The 21,944-nt window shown below is 42.1% G+C and overlaps 1 protein-coding gene across 1 annotated transcript in view; it reads left to right on the top strand.

The window, feature by feature from the left end:
* The first annotated feature begins 731 nt into the window (after positions 1–731).
* The window catches only part of LOC124795842 (facilitated trehalose transporter Tret1-2 homolog), a 55,939-nt gene continuing 34,726 nt past the window's right edge, over positions 732–21,944 (top strand). The window contains exons 1-2 of the mRNA XM_047259924.1: positions 732–1,034; positions 18,969–19,373. Of these exons, the coding sequence (XP_047115880.1) occupies positions 732–1,034; positions 18,969–19,373 (708 nt within the window). The remainder of the gene's footprint in view (positions 1,035–18,968; positions 19,374–21,944) is intronic.

Genomic DNA, 21,944 nt, shown 5'->3' with positions numbered 1-21,944 from the left:
CGAAACTAGGAGAGATATTGTTACATGAAGTAAACCCTAAGGGGAGAGCCTTGCGAAAATGCAGACGCCCTCAGACGCTGTCCCTGGGGGTTAGTTACTCTTCAAGGAATTAACATGTAACTTCATATGTCGTCTAGACGCTGTAGTAGGTTGTCACCGTAGAACTTTGTAACCAACAGGCACGTACTAGTGTATAAAGCCAGCTTGATGGAGCCCTGAGAACAGCAGCGTCAGTAGACTCACAAGGGTTAGAAAGAGAGCGAAAACGCCAAAAACTGTTGACCTAGCAGTCCCTACTCCGGCGAGCCCGAGGAGTGGGGCTAAATGACGTAAACCAATAATGTTGCAAGCCTTATTTGGCAGGGCCTGTTTGTCCAAGAGTCTCCACAAAGCGTTCCCTACCGAGTCTCACCACCTGCATTTCTAGTAAATGCCTATACCAATGTTGGCTCAGATAGAAGAAAACAATCAAATGCCTTCACTGTGAATTATCCTTCCCCCTCCTTCTCTGTGCCGCTCGGGAGCGCAGACTGACCAGCAACCCCCTTTTCCCTCTCCCACTTAGGACACGGCACACTGTGCACGGAGAACGAAAACCGTTTCCGATTAGATAGCTGAACAGCCTCTTGGGGTCTTCAAGACTACGGTGCCACACAAATCTTTCTTTTCCCCTCGTCCAGGCCTGCTTCTAATTCCAGCATTCTGGTGCTTTCTTAGGTTCCCTGGCGTATATGTCGCTTGGCATGTTCACGGCGTGGAACGCGCCGGTGATGCCGCGCCTGCAGCAGAACACGTCGCACATCGTGCTGACGGCGGACGAGGCGTCGTGGGTGAGCTCGGTGGGGCCGCTGGTGGGCATCGCGACCAACCTGCTGAGTGGCACCCTGGTGGGGCTGGTGGGCCCGCGCTGGCTCCTGCTGGCCGCCGCGGCGCCCTACTTCGCTGCTCCGCTGTGGCAGAGGTTCGCCACCAGCTTTGGCGAGTTGCTGGGCACCAGCTCCATCGTGGGCCTCGGGAACGGGATCGTCATACCTGTGAGTTAACCAAAGAACTCTGGCCGATTATCACTTCTCAGCAGATTTCAATAGAGATTTTATAAATGATGGAACATATGTTTCTGTTGACCCACCAGGGTAGCTAACGCGCTGCTTCCTGGACTCGGGTAGGCGCGCCGGCCCCGGATCGAATCCGCCCGGCGGATTAACGACGAGGGCCGACGTGCCGGCCAACCTGCATGTGGTTTTATGGCGGTTTTCCACATCCCGATAGGTGAATACCGGGCTGGTCCCCATGTTCTGCCTCAGTTACACGGCTCGCAGACATCTGAACACATTTGCACTATTCCATCGATTACGCTCGACGCAGACTCTTTGGGTACACTAATTCCTTCTCAGGGGTTACGGGGTGGCGGCAGGAAGGGCATCTGGCCACCCCTTATCCATTGTTGTTGTTGTTGTGGTCTTCAGTCCTGAGACTGGTTTGATGCAGCTCTCCATGCTACTGTATCCTGTGCAAGCCTCTTCATCTCCCAGTACCTACTGCAACCTACATTCTTCTGAATCTGCTTAGTGTATTCATCTCTTGGTCTCCCTCTACGATTTTTACCCTCCATGCTGCCCTCCAGGACTAAATTGGTGATCCCTTGATGCCTCAAAACATGTCCTACCAACCGACCCCTTCTTCTAGTCAAGTTGTGCCACAAACTCCTCTTCTCCCCAATTCTGTTCAGTACCTCCTCATTAGTTATGTGATCTACCCGTCTAATCTTCAGCATTCTTCTGTAGCACCACATTTCGAAACCTTCTATTCTCTTCTTGTCTAAACTATTTATCGTCCATGTTTCACTTCCATACATTGCTACACGCCATACAAATACTTTCAGAAACGACTTCCTGACACTTAAATCAATACTCGATGTTAACAAATTTCTCATCTTCAGAAACGCTTTCCTTGCCATTGCCAGTCTACATTTTATATTTTCTCTATTTTGCTCCCCAAATAGCAAAACTCCTGTACTACTTTAAGTGTCTCATTTCCCACTCTAATTCCCTCAGCATCTCCCGATTTAATTCGACTACATTCCATTATCCTCGTTTTGCTTTTGTTGATGTTCATCTTATATCCTCCTTTCAAGACACTGTCCATTCCGTTCAACTGCTCTTCCAAGTCCTTTGCTGTCTCTGACAGAATTACAATGTCATCGGCGAACCTCAAAGTTTTTATTTCTTCTCCATGGATTTTAACACCTACTCCGAATTTTTCTTTTGTTTCCTTTACTGCTTGCTCAATATACAGATTGAATAACATTGGGGAGAGGCTACAACCCTGTCTCACTCCCTTCCCAATCACTGCTTCCCTTTCATGCCCCTCGACTCTTATAACTGCCATCTGGTTTCTGTACAAATTGTAAATAGTCTTTCGCTCCCTGTATTTTACCACTGCCACCTTTAGAATTTGAAAGAGAGTATTCCAGTCAACATTGTCAAAAGCTTTCTCTAAGTCTACAAATGCTAGAAACGTAGGTTTTGTAAGTAGGCTGTTTATATTTTCTTATTGGCAAAGTTATGTAGCGCTCTATATGAAAATCACTGGCTGTGCTGTGTGCAGTCTGTGGCTAGTTTGCATTGTTGTCTGCCATTGTAGAGGGGCAGCTGGATGTTAACAGCGCGTAGCGTTGCGCAGTTGGAGGTGAGCCGCCAGCAGTGGTGGATGTGGGGAGAGAGATGGCGGAGTTTTGAAATTTGTCATGAACTGCTATATTTATATATGATGATATCAAGGTAAATACATTGTTTGTTCTCTATTAATATCTTTCATTTGCTAACTATCCCTATCAGTAGTTAGTGCCTTCAGTAGTCTGAATCTTTTATTTAGCTGGCAGTAGTGGCACTCGCTGTATTGCAGTAGCTTGAGCAGCGAAGATTTTTGTGAGGTAAGTGATTTGTGAAAGGTATAGTTTAATGTTAGTCAGGGCCATTCTTTTCTAGGGAATTTTGAAAGTCAGATTGCGTTGCGCTAACAAAATATTGTGTGTCAGTTTAAGGACAGTCGTGTATAAATTGTACTAAGGGGACGTTTCATATGTCGACCCTTAGCCTAGGATACCTCACTGGAATCTTCTGATTTTTTCTTGTAGTTTGTGTATTTAGTGTAGCTTTTGTTTATTGCTAGCGCGTAATTGTAGAGAAAATCTCCTTTGTAGTTGCAGTCTTTCATTGTTGTACTGTAAAACAGTTGTGGCATGCATGTAGATTTGCACCAAGTATTTCGCAGCTGCAATTAACTAGATATTATTTTCAGTGCTATGTTAATGTGTTCTCTTATTTTTGATCTTCAAATTGTGTTTTTCTGTGTTGTCGTGTGAAATACTGTGACAATAATGGCGTGTGAAAAACGTAATACTAGGCTCCAAAGTAAACTGAGAAATGACAGTGCAAATGAAAGCAGTGTGTTAGCGCCACCGAGTAATGAATTAACTGATGTTCAAAGTAGTAATTTGGTAATTGTGCATAGGGAAATGGAGCGGGCTGCAAACAATGGTGTAGACAGTGAAACAGGTAGTGAACAGGGAAGCATTATCGATCAATCGGTCGGCAACAGCTCGCCTCAGGAATCCGAAATGACAGGACACAATTTCGCAAATACTGTAGATTCAGGTTTTGGGTCATCACCGTTTTCTCAAATAAGTCAAGACACATTTTCAGCTTGTCAAAATGTGAATGTTGCCGGTGCAAATGCACTGCCGAAAAGAGTAGAGGAACAGATTCCAGACACTAATGCATTGTTATTACAACTAATGCAACAAACGGAACAAAATCAGAGACAAACACAGCAAAAGCTGCAAAAGTTAGACACAATGGAACAAAATCAGAGACAAACACAGCAAAAGCTGCAAAAGTTAGACACAATGGAACAAAATCAGAGACAAACACAGCAAAAGCTTCAGAAGTTAGACACAATGGAACAAAATCTTCGGAAGTTAGACACCACACTTGAACAAACACGTGAAGATTTAACTACTGAGTTACATAACATTGAATCGAAATGTCAAAAAGTCTGTAATGACGTAAAAACACAAATTTGTGAGCATTTCCAACCTATTTTTTCGCGTCATGAGAATGCATTACAGAATCACGAAGCAGCCATAAAAGAGCTGCAAACCATTGCTCATGAAAATCATGAGACCTTGTGGGCTAAAATTGACTCAGTTGCATCTACCAATTCGGTTACGCAACTGGCAAAAACTCAGGAAAACTTAAAGAACACAGTAGATTCGATTTCAACACAAATGGACACTCTGAAACTTGGTTCAGAAAAACACACTGAGGAAATGTGTTCACTATCCGAGAAAGTAGCCGAACTTTCGGATCAGGTCACTAACTTATCTACAAAGGTAGATGATGATCTGAATGACACAAGACCCGTAGCCTTCACTGACACAGAAGAGTATGAACAAATAAGAAAATTCAAACAAAATCAGAATCAAATTAATACGCAATACAAAAGAGAAATGCGGGAAGTACAAGATCAGCTGACACAGGTAATACAAGAATTACGTATTTCAGAGGACACTCGCGCCCCAATAAGGGAAGAGGGACATAGAAATACGGAACAGCCACAAAATAATAACACAGGGCATTTCGGTAATTATGAAAGAAATTGGCAAGGTACACCGAATTTTGAGATGGAACCGCCGACACGACGTAACAATGACCGATATGCTACTCGGCGACACGATGATTTTGACTATAAGCTGTTCATTACTACACGTAAATTCAAAACGTTTAAGAATTCTGCCAACGACATTCATCCACAAGCGTGGCTCCATCAATTCTCTCATTGTTTCCCTCCCAACTGGTCATTGGAGCACAGGTTAGAATTTATGTGTGGCTACTTAGAGAATGAACCAGCTGTAAGAATGCGATCGGTCATTCACGATTGCCACAGTGAAGGAGAATTTTACCATGCCTTCCTCTCAGCATATTGGTCTCAAGCCACACAAGACCGCGTAAAACATAGCATCATAATGATGAAACATTTCGAACAATCTGAATTTTCCAGTCTTGTGAAATATTTTGAAGACATGTTGCACAAGAATCAATACCTGTCAAACCCATACAGCCCGTCAGAACTTATCCGCATTTGCTTAATCAAACTGCCTGAACATTTACGACATATTATTTTAGCAGGACGTTGCAAAGACGACATTGAAGCTTTTCAGGGACTGTTACAAGAATTAGAAATTGACACAGACAGTCGCGGGATGCGAAAACAGGAAAACAATCACTACAGGTCACATCCGTCACAATTCCGTGACGACAGAAACGATAACTGGACGCGACAAGACTATTCTCACCACACAAATCGTGACCAAAATAGACACCACCCGTATGACAACCGTTGGCAGAGTAGTCATAATTACAGGGAAAGATCACCTCTCCGCAGTAATGACTATCACAGAGACAATCAGAGAAACAGACAATATGGTAACCAGAACTATTATTATCAAGGGAGACAGAGTAATTTCAGACGCAACAGTTCAGCGCGCAGTTACGATTCCGGGAGAAATTCTCCACCACATGACCGACAAAAAAGAAACTATGTAAACTACCGACAAAACGACAGACCTGAATTCCATCAGAACTGGCGAGCTTCAAGCAGAGGAGGGCCCTCTCGACAAAGTGAATTTGTAGAAGTTAGGTCTCCTAATCCCAATAACGACGCGCGCCAACAAAGAGACAGACAATGACTCGCACAGCAGGCAGCCGCGTGCGCCCGCTAGCTTCGAGAAAAATAACATAAGACGCTAGCCTTGAGAAAAATTTTAGCATTCTTTACCGATGTATACAACATGATAATTGCTTTGAAGTTGAAACTCTGCGTACTAGGAAGAGTAAAGGTTTACACCACATTTCTCATGTAAAACCATTTATTGACAGATAATCTGCTTTTTAACTTAGTCTTTGCAATTTTCACTTCACGCTACTTGTACAATTTGTCACACTGAGAAACTGTTAACATGCAACTATGTTTTAAAGCTAACTAACTATCCAGTCAAGAACATAGGTAACTTAGACAAGTAATTGCGAATGCATTGTTATTGCGAACAGATGACACAGTGTTGTTATTTATACATTCCTCCTTGTTAGTTGCACGATTACATAACAAATATACGGCTTACATACTTAGAACATATACCAGCACTGCTAATGAAATTTTCATGCAACATTTTGGTTTGCTTGAGAGTGGATTCTGGATTTGAGGTGCTTTCTGTGAAATGCCAGATGACACTGTGGTTAGTTTATGTGACAGCTACACGATTTTATCACGACGCTGCTAATGCATGACAATTTACAATGTTGCTTTTGCGGTGTATCTGTTTTATATCTGCACAGTTTTTTCTGAATTCTTCTATAAAGTGAGACATGTTTTAGTGGTGACTTTTGTGCTATTGCTACGAGGAGACAGCCTTTTCCGTAGGACAACAATACGTTACAGCACAGTAATTTCTTCATCACAACAATAAGCGTAATAACTAAGAAATCTATACGCAAAGCATTTCACTTTTGTTTATCATGAGGTAAGTACATTGACTTCTGCAGAACTTAGCTTTCGGAGGACAATAACTACGACACTTCCACAGAGATTATCTTACAGCAAGACGCACATTTAACGCTACAGGACACGTATTTGAGTGATTAATTTTGTACTTAAAATATTTATTTTTAAAGAGTTTTGAATTACAAAGAAAGTTTTTCGTGATACATTTCATTCCATTGCTGTAATCTGTAACACCTGAGGGTATAATTACAATAATCCTCAGGGGGGTATACGCCTACTTTGTGTACCATGTGTTTGGCAACCACAAGGAACCCTAGCTAATATGGTATTTGCTTATACAACTTTACACATCGGTACCATATTTCTCTAACACACAAATTACACAGCTAACTGAGAGATAAACTTTTTTTATTACATCAGTGACAGATGTTTACGCAATTACACAGTTGGATAACTTCACACTTATGAAATTGTATTTTGTCTGTACTTTGTGAAATGCTCATATTTTTTCGGAACCATTGTGATACTATGAGAGCTTTGAATGATGTATTTGGTATGGATTCATGATTTTTAAAGTACGTTTGAGGCAGATGACACTTTTGACATGAGCAGAGAATTTTTTTTAATTATTGGAGGAAGCTACGACGATTTTGAGATTTGACTGAGGTGTTATGATGTTATTTTTACGACGACGATGTGTATTATGCTGCTGAGGTATGTTTACGATTAATAGGCTGAGGCTATATGAGTTATTTGATTATGCTTCATATTTATAATGACGAAATATTGACGAGTGTCGATGGATACGTATATGTGTAATAAGGTAAGGAGTAATGAATAGTGGGTAGGGACTCTTGACTTTTGAAAAAGGATGTTGGAAACCGAGAATCGTACTTTAAGAGTTATGAAATGTGTGTGTAAATGCGTGAATGTATCACAATGCTGGCGAAAATTTTTTTGGACACTGTTATATTCATAGGATTTTGTTTCTACACACTTGCAACGCAAATTCTCGACCCGTGAAATTTTGTATATGAGACTGTCTCTGTAGCGGAAACTGCTGTCGTAAATATTTCCGTAAGAAAGTGACCACATGCACGTGCGTCGTCGGCACACAGCTGTGTCAGACACCTGGAGAACAAGCCATTAGAGTGAGGGCCTTTCCAGAGGCACAGGTAGAAAAAAAAAGGAAAAAAAAAGGCAGGCCTTTATCCTCGCCATTGACATTCCTTTAGAGAAAATATTGCAAATGAGACACCCTCATTACTTCCATTAACCTTGGTATTGATATTCCTTTGTAGAGGGCATCGCTAATGCGACACGCTCGTTACTTGAAAACATGATTTTTGTAATGCGTTGTGGGCACACAGCTGTGTCAAACACCTGGAGAACAAGCCATTAGGGTGTGCCTTTCATCGCTAATGCGACACCCTCGTTACTTGAAAACATATGATTACTCGCACTTTGTGCTAATTACTGAAATGCTTATGAATTGATGGGAAATATTCGTACATCTGCACACCTGATTATGACAAGTGTCTTTCTCCGAGAGTTGAGTGCTACTGACTTACGAAATGCCACATGACTATTGAATGATATTTTTATGCTTTGCTTTTCATAGTTGCTTATTTCATTTGATGTCTGGTTTCCAGCTGTATTGCAGCATTGCTTTTATAAAATGAAATGCATTTGCTAATGTGAACACTTTCTGTCAACAGATCTATTAAATAATTATTTTATGATCCACATTCTTTAAAAAAGGAGCACTTGGAAAGGAAAGAACAATAAGAAGGAACTAGTAACAGTAACACATAATTTTCTTTTCAAGTACATGGTAATATTTTTTTTTACAATAAGTTGCTATGGTGCACCACTTTAATTACATAGACATTAAGATGTGAATATACATTTCCCTTGTCTGCATTATCGTCTTTAGTATAATATTTTTTCTGCTTGCGCTATGTAATGTTTAGGTATAAGTTGCTGCTGTTTGCCAGGCATAGTGTTATTGAATTTGACTTTTGCTAATTTATGCTGCTAGCTTTGCCAATTTGCATTTTATGTCATTGCTGTTTGTGTTAATTTGTTATGTGATGCTGCATTGCCTCGTCCCTTAGTATATATATCTCTGAGCTCAGTAGATTTAAGTTAGCTTAAGAGGGGGTAGACTATATAAGAAACTGATTATGGAGAATAGGTAAAGAATGCAATGCGAAGTTATATGAAAAAGATTTGGGCCCAAATGAGTATCGTACAATCAGAAATAATTATTTTGAAAGAAATATGAATAGAATACAGGAAGGAGGTATAGATAGGACTTTTTGGGAATAATGATGAATGAAGGGCGATCTCCGAGAAGTAAAGAAAGTTTTGTTTGCAAAATACTGCAGTAAAACAAACCCTGTCCTTTCCTTCTATTATTCCGCTATATGTTTGTGTACCCTTGTGTATTTGTGTTTTTCCTGTCTTTATGTGTTTAGCTGATGAGAGCTATGTTGTAGAATTTTTCTAATACTCTGTTATTTTCTTTGTAAAGATGCTTAGACATTATTTATTCTGTTTTGTTTTAATGCTCATGTGTAAAGTTGATGTTTCAAAAGTTATTCCGATCGTTTATGTATTTACTTATATCATAATTCCTGTAACACTGATGTGTATGTTTATTTCTATTCTGTTGTAAAGCCTGTACTACAAATGTTATCTGTATTGTTATGTTTTTCATGATGTATTTTGTACCTTTGTTACTGTATTCTTCTGCTATAAAATTGTAATTGACACCGGTTCATCTAATTAAGTAACTTGTATGTTACATTTCACTGCACACGTTTCTGTTGGTCATAGTATATGGACAATATGTGAGAAGTAGGGACTGATAGTGTTTGCACGTGTGTTAATAATTCAGCAAGGGACTGGACAACAGCATTGCTGGGTCTAAGGACAATTCCACAAACTTTGTGAGTGCACAAGTGGGGGTATATGGACTTGCTATCTTCTCTGCAAGCCTCTTCGATGGTGATTGTGCACCTGCACAGTCGCAACAGATGGCTGCTGGCCATCTCTACAAGGACTACAGTGGGTCTGCATCTCTGATGACCCACCAATACCATTATTTCTATAAGGACTGCAGTGGGTCTGCACCTCTGGTGGCCCACCAGTACCAATACTCTCTACCAGGACTACAGTGGGTCTGCTCTGTGATGACCTACCTACCAATATTCGTCAGAACTTCGAATGACTCTGCTGTGGGTTTGCTCCATTGTGGCCCATTACCTGTCAGCATGTCAAGAGTCAGCACTGTCTTTCCGTTGGAAGGACAACACTACTTCTTCAAGACTGCATGGAAATCCACTACTTCTGTGTGCAATTTTTTTTACTAATGAGACAATGTGAAAAAAAACTGTAATTACTATTGTGATGAATGATCAGGACTGTCTTTATGGACTGTGAGAAAATTTTAGCTTTTGACCAACATTGTGTCAATAAGTGTGTGCATTGGATATCTTTGTTAGTGTAATTATGAAAAATTTTATCAAATCATTATTGGCCACTGGCCAAAAACATTTGTAAAATTTTTTGTGGGGAGCATGGGGGCTATGTAAGTAGGCTGTTTATATTTTCTTATTGGCAAAGTTATGTAGCGCTCTATATGAAAATCACTGGCTGTGCTGTGTGCAGTCTGTGGCTAGTTTGCATTGTTGTCTGCCATTGTAGAGGGGCAGCTGGATGTTAACAGCGCGTAGCGTTGCGCAGTTGGAGGTGAGCCGCCAGCAGTGGTGGATATGGGGAGAGAGATGGCGGAGTTTTGAAATTTGTCATGAACTGCTATATTTATATATGATGATATCAAGGTAAATACATTGTTTGTTCTCTATTAATATCTTTCATTTGCTAACTATCCCTATCAGTAGTTAGTGCCTTCAGTAGTCTGAATCTTTTATTTAGCTGGCAGTAGTGGCACTCGCTGTATTGCAGTAGCTTGAGCAGCGAAGATTTTTGTGAGGTAAGTGATTTGTGAAAGGTATAGTTTAATGTTAGTCAGGGCCATTCTTTTCTAGGGAATTTTGAAAGTCAGATTGCGTTGCGCTAACAAAATATTGTGTGTCAGTTTAAGGACAGTCGTGTATAAATTGTACTAAGGGGACGTTTCAGTTTGCCTTTCCTTAATCTTTCTTCTAAGATGGTTGACCCTGCGTAACTGCGGGACAAGGCTCAAGTGATAAATAGAATGTTTCTGTTGACGATTTCCCTTTTGTAAATACGATTTCGATGAATGTCGCAGCCTTCCTCGTCAGGGGGTTGTAAGCTCCATTCTGGTAAACTGTTACCACAATTTAATTAATTTCTGACAACAGAACTATTTAATTAGAGATCACATCCTTGGTCGTGTTTGTTTTTTAACAATCATTACCATGTGTCCCCCACCAATACGACCATGGCTATAGTCATTATTATTACTTCAAGGGTTAGCCAAAAAATAGAAACACCTCGAGAAATGCATTCTTGAACATAAATACAGGTGCTAGCCACGCCTGCAGAGTCCACTGTTGTATTTATTCATTTATTTATTGCTTACTTATCCTGACCACATTAGGGTCTCAAGGCACTCTCTTACATCTGACCAGGAAAAACGCATACAAAAAGCTGTTAGATAGTAATTACAATAGTAATAATTTGCATTAACAATACAAATAATAATTGGCAATAATCGTAATAGTAACATTAATAATGAAGGTAAAATAATGGAGGGATTAAGAATGATATCGATTAGTTATTACATAAAAATCAATAATAACATTTTTCATTATTAACAAAAGTAATTATTTGCAATACGAATAACAATCGTAATAATAAAAATAGTAAATTAATGGTGGCATTAAGAATGATATTGAATCAATGCAGCACTTTTGAAGCCTTGTTAGATATTAGCACAAGTGGAAGGGGTAATGAAAGAGGAGAGAATTGAAATGAAGGTGACAAAGGCTGCTAGGAAAGAAGAGAATTTCAATATAGAACTCTATAGACAAGAGGACGAAAAACTTGAGGGGGAGGGAGGGTTGGTGAGAGTGAGCTTCAATAAGATATAGTTATTGTGATAGAATTCTCAATGTCAATGAAGTTTACCTGAGCCTGACACTTAAAATGTTATTTTACTTTATTTTGAAGGCTACCAGTTACACCATTTCACTATGCCACCTTCAGCTGCCCATATGCAACTCTCCAAATAAATGAAAATGTCATAAAGAGCCATAAATCTCTGGATGTCGTGAATTCAATCGAAGACTTGATATCAACTTCTACATCTACATCTACTTCTAGATCTACATCTACGTGATTACTCTGCTATTCACAATAAAGTGCCTAGCAGAGGGTTCAATGAACCACCTTCAAGCTGTCTCTCTACCGTTCCACTTTCGAACGGCACGCGGGAAAAACGAGCCCTTAAATTTTTCCGTGCGAGCCCTGATTTCTCTTATGTTATCGTGATGATCATTTCTCCCTATGTAGGTGGGTGCCAACAGAAGGTTTTCGCAATCGGAGGAGAAAACTGGTGATTGAAATTTCATGAGAAAATCCCGTCGCAATAAAAAATAACGCATTTGTTTTAATGATTGCCACTCCAATTCACTTCGAATGAAGTACTAATGTAACGAGTGAATTTACGATATCCAGAGATTTATGGATCTACTGATATTTTCATTTATTTGGAGAGTTGCATATGAGCGGCTGAAGATGGCATAGTGATGTGCTGAAACTGGTAGCCATCAAAATAAAATAAAATAACATCTTACGTTACACAGCTGTTGGCGAATGTCATTGACATTGACAATTACTTATCCAGCCGATGTCCCCTGTTCTTGATGGACCGATGGAGACTGTGAAAGAAGACTGTCTTTTGAAATTTGAAAAGATTTTAATTTCTCTAGTATTCTGAGGATGATTGTTCCAACGTCGGGTTCCTCATACAGAAAATGACTTAGAGAATATGGCCGTGCTGTGTAGTGCTACAGAGAGGATTTTATTTTGTTACGAACGGGTATGTTTGCTGTGTTGTACAGATAGTAGCCGAAGGGCTGAAGATAAATAGGAAGGAGTGCAATGACTGAGAAGATGATGCAACAAACACAGGGAATGATAATTTCTACGCTGATCGGCACGTAGCAATGATAATCATCACAGACAGGCGCGATATGGTCGAAATAGCGTACATCACAATCGTGCACAAGCCCCATTTCCAGACGGTGTAAGCTCGCATAAGAAAGCCCTTGCAGAATAGAACCGACATAATGAAGAATGTGGAGTATTAGCGACTCTGCGAGTTTCTTTTTAAGTTCGACAGGAAATACTTTTTTTTATATTTATGTAATGAATGACGTTATACTTACAGACTACTGATGTGTGTTCAGCTCAGTTTAAGTGATGATCCAGACTAATCCCCAAATTCTTTGCAGAAGATTTCTGTGCTGTTTAGGATTAAGCATCGAAGAGATTCTCTGAATTGACGAGAACTAAGTCTTTTGTAAGGGACTAAGATTGCTTGTGTTTTAGATGGGTTAAGTTTCAAACCAATGTTCTGTGCCCATTCTGATACAGCAAGTATTTGATCACGAATGTGCCACGTGTGCAATGCCCACAATGTGCTGCAAGTATCAGTTGTGGTCAGAACAATTTTCTGTATAACTGAGAGTGCGTTATGTCGGAGCTAAGTCAATTCGAACGTGAGTAAATGGTTGGTGCTCGTGTGATGGCTACTTGCGTAACAAAGCTAGCCAAAGGATTTGGTGATTCAAGAGGCACGGAATCGAAGAGTTATGCTGCATGGTGGGAAAACGAAAAAACTTTACCTGCTAAGTTACAGCGTGGACGAAAGTGTGTGTATATCTCTGTTGTATATCTATGGTTCCTGTATTTTCATTTCTTCCAGACCTCTTTGTATATCTTGGATACCTCTGGTCCGTTCTGAGAATGCGTCCGAAGAATATGCTCCTTCTTTTCCTGATGACGTCAAACATTTTTTCTATCTTGGTATACAGTTCCTGGTTGACTCGGTTTCTAAACTGACCTTCTTCTGTTTTCGAGGTCCTAATATTCTCCTGAGAATCTTTCGTTCCATCAGTTCTAGCCTCATGATCGCTCTGGTTCTGGCTAAGTTGAAAGTTTCTGCTGCATCTAGAGCTTCAGCGCGGATCACTGTTTGGTATTGTTTCAATTTTGCATTTATCGAAATATTCTTCTTACGGTAGGTGTTGATATTTTATATGCTAAGTTCATTTTGTTTGTTCGTGCTCCCATTGCTTCTTTCTCGGTCAGTCCAATGTCTATCTATTCTCCGAGGTATTTCAATCCCTCCACCTTCTGAATTTTCCCTTCTCCTAGTGTCATCCATCTAGGAGCTGTCGTGATGTTTGTCACATAGTGTGTCTTGTCAATAGAGATCTGTAGGCCTGCTTTAACTGCCTATCTCTGCAGTTCTGTGGTTTGGTTAACTGCCTCTTCTAGTGATTCGAACAAGACCACAATGTCATCTGCGAATGCCAGACAATCCACCTGTACTCCTTTATTCTTACACCTCAGTCGTATTCCACCTAGTCCTTTCATTCCTTGTCGTCACTCTCTGATCACCTTATCGTGGACACAATTAAAGAGCAAAAGGGAGAGTCCGTCTCCCTGTCTCTCCCCGGTTTTGATCTTGAAGGCCTCCGATAGCTTTCCTCTGAACTTGACCTTGGATGTTGTGTTGCTTAGGGTCTGTTTAACCAGTTCACCGGATTTTCTATCCAAACTCATCCCCCCTAAAATTTGGAACAGTGTGTGTCTGTCTACAGAATCATAGGCTTCCTTGAAGTCTACGAATGTAAGCACGAATTTTCCTTTTATATTAATTGAATTTGAATGTGTGAACAGCATCACTTGGTAGGCTCAAGCGCATCTGTGTGCTTATGCGAAAGCAGATATGTTGATTGATGTTGTAGGGAACTGATGTTGTAGGGAATCGATGTTATAGGGAATTCATATTCTTTTCTCTGCTTTGTTACTTTGTTTTACTTTCTGTATGAGACATATCCACATTTCATGCTTTGAAAATAGTTTTCTCCCTCACCTTGTGGTAACCTATATAGCAGCGCTTTAACCGGTATTGTGTTACTTCTCTAACTTATTTGTTTTATGTTACTGACCCTTTGTATGTAAGTTTACTTGGTTCCTTTGGTAATACTTACAGAACATTGTAATTATAAATGTAAAAAAAATCTTTCGTGTACATAATGCAGCACCACTGGGTTTGAAGCCATCTGGTGTGTAATGTTAATCTTAATTTTGGATGCAACTAAATTCACTTGTCTATTGTAGTTGATGTTGATCACTTGATACTACTACCGTATCATCGCCGATTTTTATGTGCTACATTGTTTGCGCCTACATTTTTTTCTTCAACTTTTTGCTTTGGTATTTATTATTTGTACTTCCTGTACTGACATATGTTACGTATTTTTGTATTATGACTTGATGTGGATTACCTTTGTGCTCATAATTATATAATAATTTTTTGACAGGGCATTTGATGATGGGGTACGCAGAAATGTGAAACGCAATGAAGTTCAACTGGTATCTTGTGATTGTTATTAGCGACCTACCAGCACTGATCACAATTTTTATAAAAATCAATTGGTCGCAACCTCATTCACGACTTTTTGTTGTATTTAAAAGATATGTTTGTGATGACAATCCACTCCATACATTCCATAAATAAAATTTTTGTTAATTTCATAAATGTTTAGTATCTTTTGTCTATCCATCTTAAATGTAAGGATCTTGCTTATTTTAGAAAAAAAATTTCCGAATTCATTATAGTGTGCCATAACCTCCTCTCTGTCTTCAAAAGTGCAATAGCTAATATTAAGATTTTTGTTTCTTAAGTACTTTTAAGTTTATAAGTATTTAAAGCTGCAATATTATTAATCCTTTTTACAAATAAGAAATAACAAATAAGTATCATATTCTGTACATGTACAGTTTCGTATTGTGAAAGTACGACCTGTCTTACCAACAAGCTGGTAGGTCATTTGTTAAGGGCAGCAAATAAATAAATAAATAATAAATACTCCATCTGGTGTGTATTCAGTTCCTTGTCTGTTAGTTACGAAGTTAGTTTGGCAGCTCAGACTCTTAATCCAGTAGTACTGCTACTAGGAATTTATCTGGGGTTTAATATGAAGTTCGCACTTGATAAAACTCTGTGTATGAAAGAAGCGTCAAGAAGCGCATGTAAGAATATATTAAACGTCTGCGAATCATCAAACAAAATATTCTTTAAATATACAGTGTTAGCAGCTAGCCTCCACAATGAAATAAAATTACGTATTTCAATGTATGTTCATCAAAGTCAGCTCTTGTCTGGTTTGGATTATTTGTAAACGACCATACACGATGCCAGATTTTGCTCTGACTCAAGACATCAGAAAATGAAGGACATATTCCTCTCATCGCAAGCAAGATTTCATATTCATATTCGTTGAGTACGTTAACTCACAACAAAATTGTCATCTTGAAACATAACCAAGGCCTCAGATTACATTTCAGATAAAATTCTCACCAAAGTCTTCATTTCAAAAAACAGCTCACTGTTGTCAAATTTTTCTTTGGATTCAACAACCAATAACCAAACTGTCACCTTTCGTCCTAACTTAGATCTCAGACTACGCTATAAATGAGTTTGTCACTAAAAAGTACGATCCAAAAAGCTAATGTAAAAGCTAAATAAATATTGTCAGCGGATTGTCACATCTGTGTTTGCACACATATGACTCCACACGCCACAACATTATTATGCCATTGGTCAACTTCCGGTATTGGCAGGTTCAACCCACCAACATTCTGAACTTCACATGACAGTCACTCTTTGTTGTCTAAAACGTCTGACAAATATACAGGGTGAGTCAAGAGGAAAGGTATAGGCTTTGAGAGGTCGTAGCGTCGGTGATTCTCAACAAAAAATATCATGTGAACATATGCCCCGTTCCGAAAATGGTTTCCGAGACAGAACACGTTTAACACAACTTTTGTAAGTTTTTCTCGAATAACTCGAAAACCGCACCCTCCAGTGAAAACGTATCACGGTATAAAGTTAAAATAAATTAAATATATAAAATTCCAACGTTTCGGTGATTGTTGCAAGGCGCAACAGAATGTAACAATAAACCATGAGGAAGGCGCCTTGCAACAGTCGCCGAAACGTAGGAATTTAATAGATGACAATGCGGCCTCAAACCCAGAAGAATTTTATTGAGTGTGACAACGGCCGCGGAAGCCTACGTTTACATTTAAATTAAATATCTTACAAAAAGGCCAAATTCATTTTTTTCTCTAGGACTAATAGTCTGTGTGAAGAGAACACCTGAATACTGAAAATCTCACTGGACACGCATGCAGTATAGCGTACGTAGACTAGTTTGAGGTAGTTTCCCGACTTGATAGACCACAAGTGTCCTGTATCAAAATATTCGTTACAACTGCCTCTCGTTGTACACAATGACAATATTTGAATACTGCACAAAATAAATAACAATGCGCATTCAATGTGTTCCATCTAGAAAACCGTACGGAATAGGCCGTATGTCCATAGGAAATAAATACCATCTGTCGTGTCCTGCCAACTCGTCATTTATTGGGTGCCTAGGAAACCCATTTTCTCGGATCGCTAGACAACTATTAAAGCAAATCGTATTAATCAATTTTTATTACAGTAAGATAAAGGTCGATACTTAACTTTGAGGATTTACAATGGTGTGTCGCAAGCAATGGACTACAGGCAAAATAAGAAAATCTCTTCAGTATACACAACTCCTAATACAAGTGAAACAATACAGTTCCCAAGTCGCTGCTATAGAGCTCGTTGAATGGCTAGTCTTCAACTGGGGCGCGGGCAGGCTGCGCGGCGCTTATGTTCTCTATGCCTAGAGGCCGCTGCTGCCTCGTTGTCGTCCTAGAGAGGGGTCGGTCAGCCTACTCTTGGCTGGTGTCTTCTTCCCAGCCCTCTCTGCTCTACCATTCCCGACCGTCGTGCCGGCGGTTGACTTTTACGCTGGAGCACATCACCCCTCAAAGCAGTGCCTTTCCTCCTTACTCCCCCTGTATAGCCAAGCTGAATACTGTACATTTTCTGAGATCTGTGGCTATGACTTGTAGTGTTCAGGTAATAACTCATCAGAGTTACCATCTCTTCCTTCCGTCTCCTCGATTTCTATCTCATTATCTACGGCCATCCTGTCAACCTCACTCTCACCCTCAAGTACCTTGGCGTCACCCTGGACCCTCCATCTCCCGACGATTCAAGCCAAGGCACACTCCCGACTCCGCCTCCTCTAGCTCCTTTCTGGCCGCACATGGGGTCTGGACCCTTCCACCATCCTCCACACCTACAAATCCCTCATCCGCCCTATCCTCTGTTATGCCCATCCCGCCTGGATCGCCGCCCCTCCTACCTTCTACAAATCCCTTCAAATCCTGGAACGCCATGCGCTCCGCCTGGCCTATTGCATCCGTCTCCCCTCCACCACACGGATCTTCTATGACTTAATTCCCTTCCCACACCTCCTCATTTTCCTTGAACAGATACAGATCCTTTATACCTCATTCAAACTTGATCCCCCTCACCCGCTTGTCTCTCCCATCCTTTCCCACCCATGTCGACTGCCGCACCTTTACTCCCACATCCCACCTGCTCTCCATCTCTCCACACTCCGTACCCTTGCTTCCACCAACTCCCCCTCCCTGATGATGCCCTCATCCCCACCATCCACCCCTCCTACGAACTTTGATCCTCCCCTTCCTCCCCCTGTGTTTTTCCTCCAGGGCACCCTCTTTCCCTTCTCTCCCTCCTCTCTTTCTCTCTCCTTCCCCTCCACTCCTCCCTGGGCTTCCACACATCCCCCCTACCCTCTCCCCTCCTCCTCCCTTCTCGTCTCCCACTGGCATCAATCCCCTCCCCCTCTCCCTCCTACCCTCATCTCTCCCCTCTGGCAGGCCCCCGGCTTTTTCGTGTGAATGGTGCATCTTTGTGCGCCAGAGATCGTTGCCAGTGCTCGTGTTTGTCTTCACGTTGGTGCTTCAGTGTCTCTCCATTTGTACTCGTCCGTTCCCGTGTGTAAAATCTGTCTTCTCCGTTGTGTACAGTGATGAACGTTTTTATCCAGACAGTGCGTCTGTAAACGGCTTCATTTATTTTACTATGTCTGTCTCCCGTTTTTATCCACCATGTTTGTTTGTTTTTCTTTCTGTTTAATGTCTGTGTTCTTTATGGCTGAAGAGCGGCATAGATAGATTGCTGCCGGCCTACCTTTTCCTGTAAAGGTTTCAAAATAACAATAAAGAAAAAGAAAACATCAGAGTCGTTATGTGCTCTTTGTTGACAGGTGAGCCCGCAGTACCTGGTGGGGATAGCAGACGTTCGCGTGCGCGGACTCATGGTCTCCATCTGCATGGTCATGATGGGTGCAGGCGGCATCCTCGTAAGCTGCGTAGCGCCCTACGTCAGTTTCTTCGAGCTATGCTACTTCATGATGGCGTTCCCAGTGCTGTTCGTGGTGACCTTCTGGTGGATGCCCGAGAGCCCGTACTACCTGGTGTCGAAAGGCCGCACGGAGGAGGCGACGGAGGCACTGATGCGGCTGCGCGCGAAGGGCTCCGCCAAAGAGGTGGAGGGCGAGCTGCAGCAGATCCTGCGCTCTGCAGAGCAGCGCGACCAAAAGGGTGGCAGCGGCACCGCAGAGGCCTTCCGGGAGTTGCGGCGCAGCGCTGCGGCCAGGAGGGCGCTGCTGGTGAGTACCACTCTGTCCTGCTGCCTTTCACAAGGAACTCCTTGAGTGCAGGGTCGCAAGAAGATAATACTGTATACAGCATTCGACACCCTGCATATTGTCTACCGTGTACCATAATACCGCCTGCTAATGACAATAGGGAGTGGGCCGCAGTGACTGAGCGATTCTAGGCGCTACAGTCAGGAACCGCGCGACTGCTACGGTCGGAGGTTCGAATCCTGCCTTGGGCATGGATGTGTGTAATGTCCTTAGGTTAGTTCGGTTTAAGTAGTTCTAAGTTCTAGGGGACTGATGACCTCAGATGTTAAGTCACATAGTGCTCAGAGACATTTGAACCATTTTTCTTGACAATAGGGAGCAGGACTGGCAGGGAGCAGGACTGGAAGTATCTAATGGTGAGGACGGGATAAGGCTATGGAGCATGGCTGTACTGCTTAATCGACGAGTAACCCACAACAGTGTCACAGCGCTAGTGGTGTTGATACAAAGCAGAGCGATGGCAACGATAAACAAAGCAAACATTGATTATATCTACTACAGCAGCTGCCAAAGGCGACACTTTGCATGAAATGAACGCAAGGAATTTCGTAAAGTGAGAAAGAAGTGGTAAATTAATAACAGTGTTTCTGCGAGATGAGTCAGTGAATGTATCGTGTCGTATACGCTGGACTGTGAGGCTAATATACACGAGCAGTTGAGTCCCATAAGATTTCACACACAATATACACGAAGAGTACAGGGATGATGATACGTGCTTAACAAGTGAAAGCAATACTGAAACAGGTGTCGAGCCATGTAATTCAACATCCGTGTCGAGCCGAGAGCCATAAATTCCGTCTCCAGCAAAACGCAGTAAAGAACAATCGGTGACCACTTAGCGAGTACTAAGTATAATTACGTACGTGAAAGATCATCCGCAGCATAGGAGAAAAAACCGATTATGAACAGGATTCGAATAAGTCTGCAGGACTGTTCCATAAAGTTTTGGGTGTGCAGCTACAAGAATTCTCCTTCTTCTTCTAATATTTCGGCTGTATAACGTTCAGCCATCTTCAGAGTGAGCCGCAAGACTGCCGCTCCAGTTTTTTTTCTTTATTGTGATTTCATTCCCCAGCCCCATATGGGCAGGGGAGAGCTGTCAGCGGCACAATCCGCCGCTCTTCAGCCGAGTGACATGACAACTTAAAATAAGAATAAAATATTACATACATAAGGTGCTAAACGAGAACTTAAAACAGAATAATGGGAGAAAATGGAGGTAAAAAATAGACTAACACAGAGACGTTCATGGAGGACAGTTAAAAAAAAGTCACCAGAAAGTTAAAAAACACAGTTGGCGATTCTTCAAAACTCAGAGAAGACACTGAATGGACATGGACAGGTTAAAAGTCGGCCACAGTAGTAAAAACACTCTGGAACAACACACTTAAAACCCACTTGGAGCACACATGAAGAAGAATAAAGCTGCCAGGCGGGACCTGCCGAGGGAAAGGGCAGAGAGGATGGAAAAGGAGGGGAGAGCATGGGGCAGCAGGGGAAGCGGCGGGAGGAAGAGAGGAGGGGCATCAGTGGGTACATGAAGAGGCAGGAGACACATGGGGTGGGAGAGGAAGAGGGAAGACAGGGCAGGAGGGAGTGCAGAGACACTGAAAGGAGGCACAAGAGATGGAGGGGGAGTAGGAGGGGGAAGCCGCTCAGGAGGAGGGAGGTGGAGGAGAGGGAGCCATGAGGAGAAGGCAGGAAGATGGGGTTAGAGTTGGTAGGAAGGGTAGATGTCAGGGCGAAGCTCGTCATCTGGGAGTGGTAGACGGTGGAAGTTGCGTTGGGAAAGGAGATGGAGGGTGTGGAGATGGAGAGAGGGTGGGACACAACGGTAAAGGCACGGCAACTGGTTGGGGATGGAGAGGAAGGGAGACACCAGGGGGTGTGTATATGTGTTCAAGGAAAAGGAGAAGGTGGGGAAAGGGAATGAAGTCGTAGAGGATGTGAGTGGGGGACGGAAGGCGGATGCGGAAGGCGAGGCGGAGCGCATGGCGTTCGAGGAGTTGGAGGGCTTTATAGAACTGGGGAGGGGCGGAAATCCAAGCTATGCTGGCATAGCAGAGGATGGGGCACATCAAGGATTTGTAGGTGTGAAGGATGGTGGAAGGATGCAGACCCCACGTCCAGCCGGACAGGAGTTTTAGGAGGCGGAGGCAGTTGTGAGCTTTGCTTTGGATGGTAAGGAGATGGGGAGCCCAGGGGAGATAGCGGTCGAGTGTGAGGCCAAGGTATTTGAGGGTAGGAGTGAGGTGGATAGAACGGCCATAAATGGTCAGGTAGAAATCATGGAGGTGGAAGGAGCGGGTGGTGCGGCCTATGATGATCGCCTGGGTCTTGGAGGGATTGACATGGAGGAATCGCTGGTTGCACCAAGCGGTGAATTGGTCAAGGTAGGTTTGGAGGGTACGTTGGGACCGTTGGAGGCTAGGATAAAGGGCTAGGAAGGCGGTGTCATCAGCGAACTGCAGAAGATGAACTGGTGGGGGAGGTTTGGGCATATCAGCAGTGCACAGGAGATAGAGGAGAGGG

This window comes from Schistocerca piceifrons, chromosome 4 (genome assembly GCF_021461385.2).
Source record: "Schistocerca piceifrons isolate TAMUIC-IGC-003096 chromosome 4, iqSchPice1.1, whole genome shotgun sequence".
NCBI lineage: Eukaryota > Metazoa > Arthropoda > Insecta > Orthoptera > Acrididae > Schistocerca > Schistocerca piceifrons.
The sequence above is the reverse complement of the archived record's forward strand: the minus strand, read 5'-3'. Positions and strand labels throughout refer to the sequence as shown.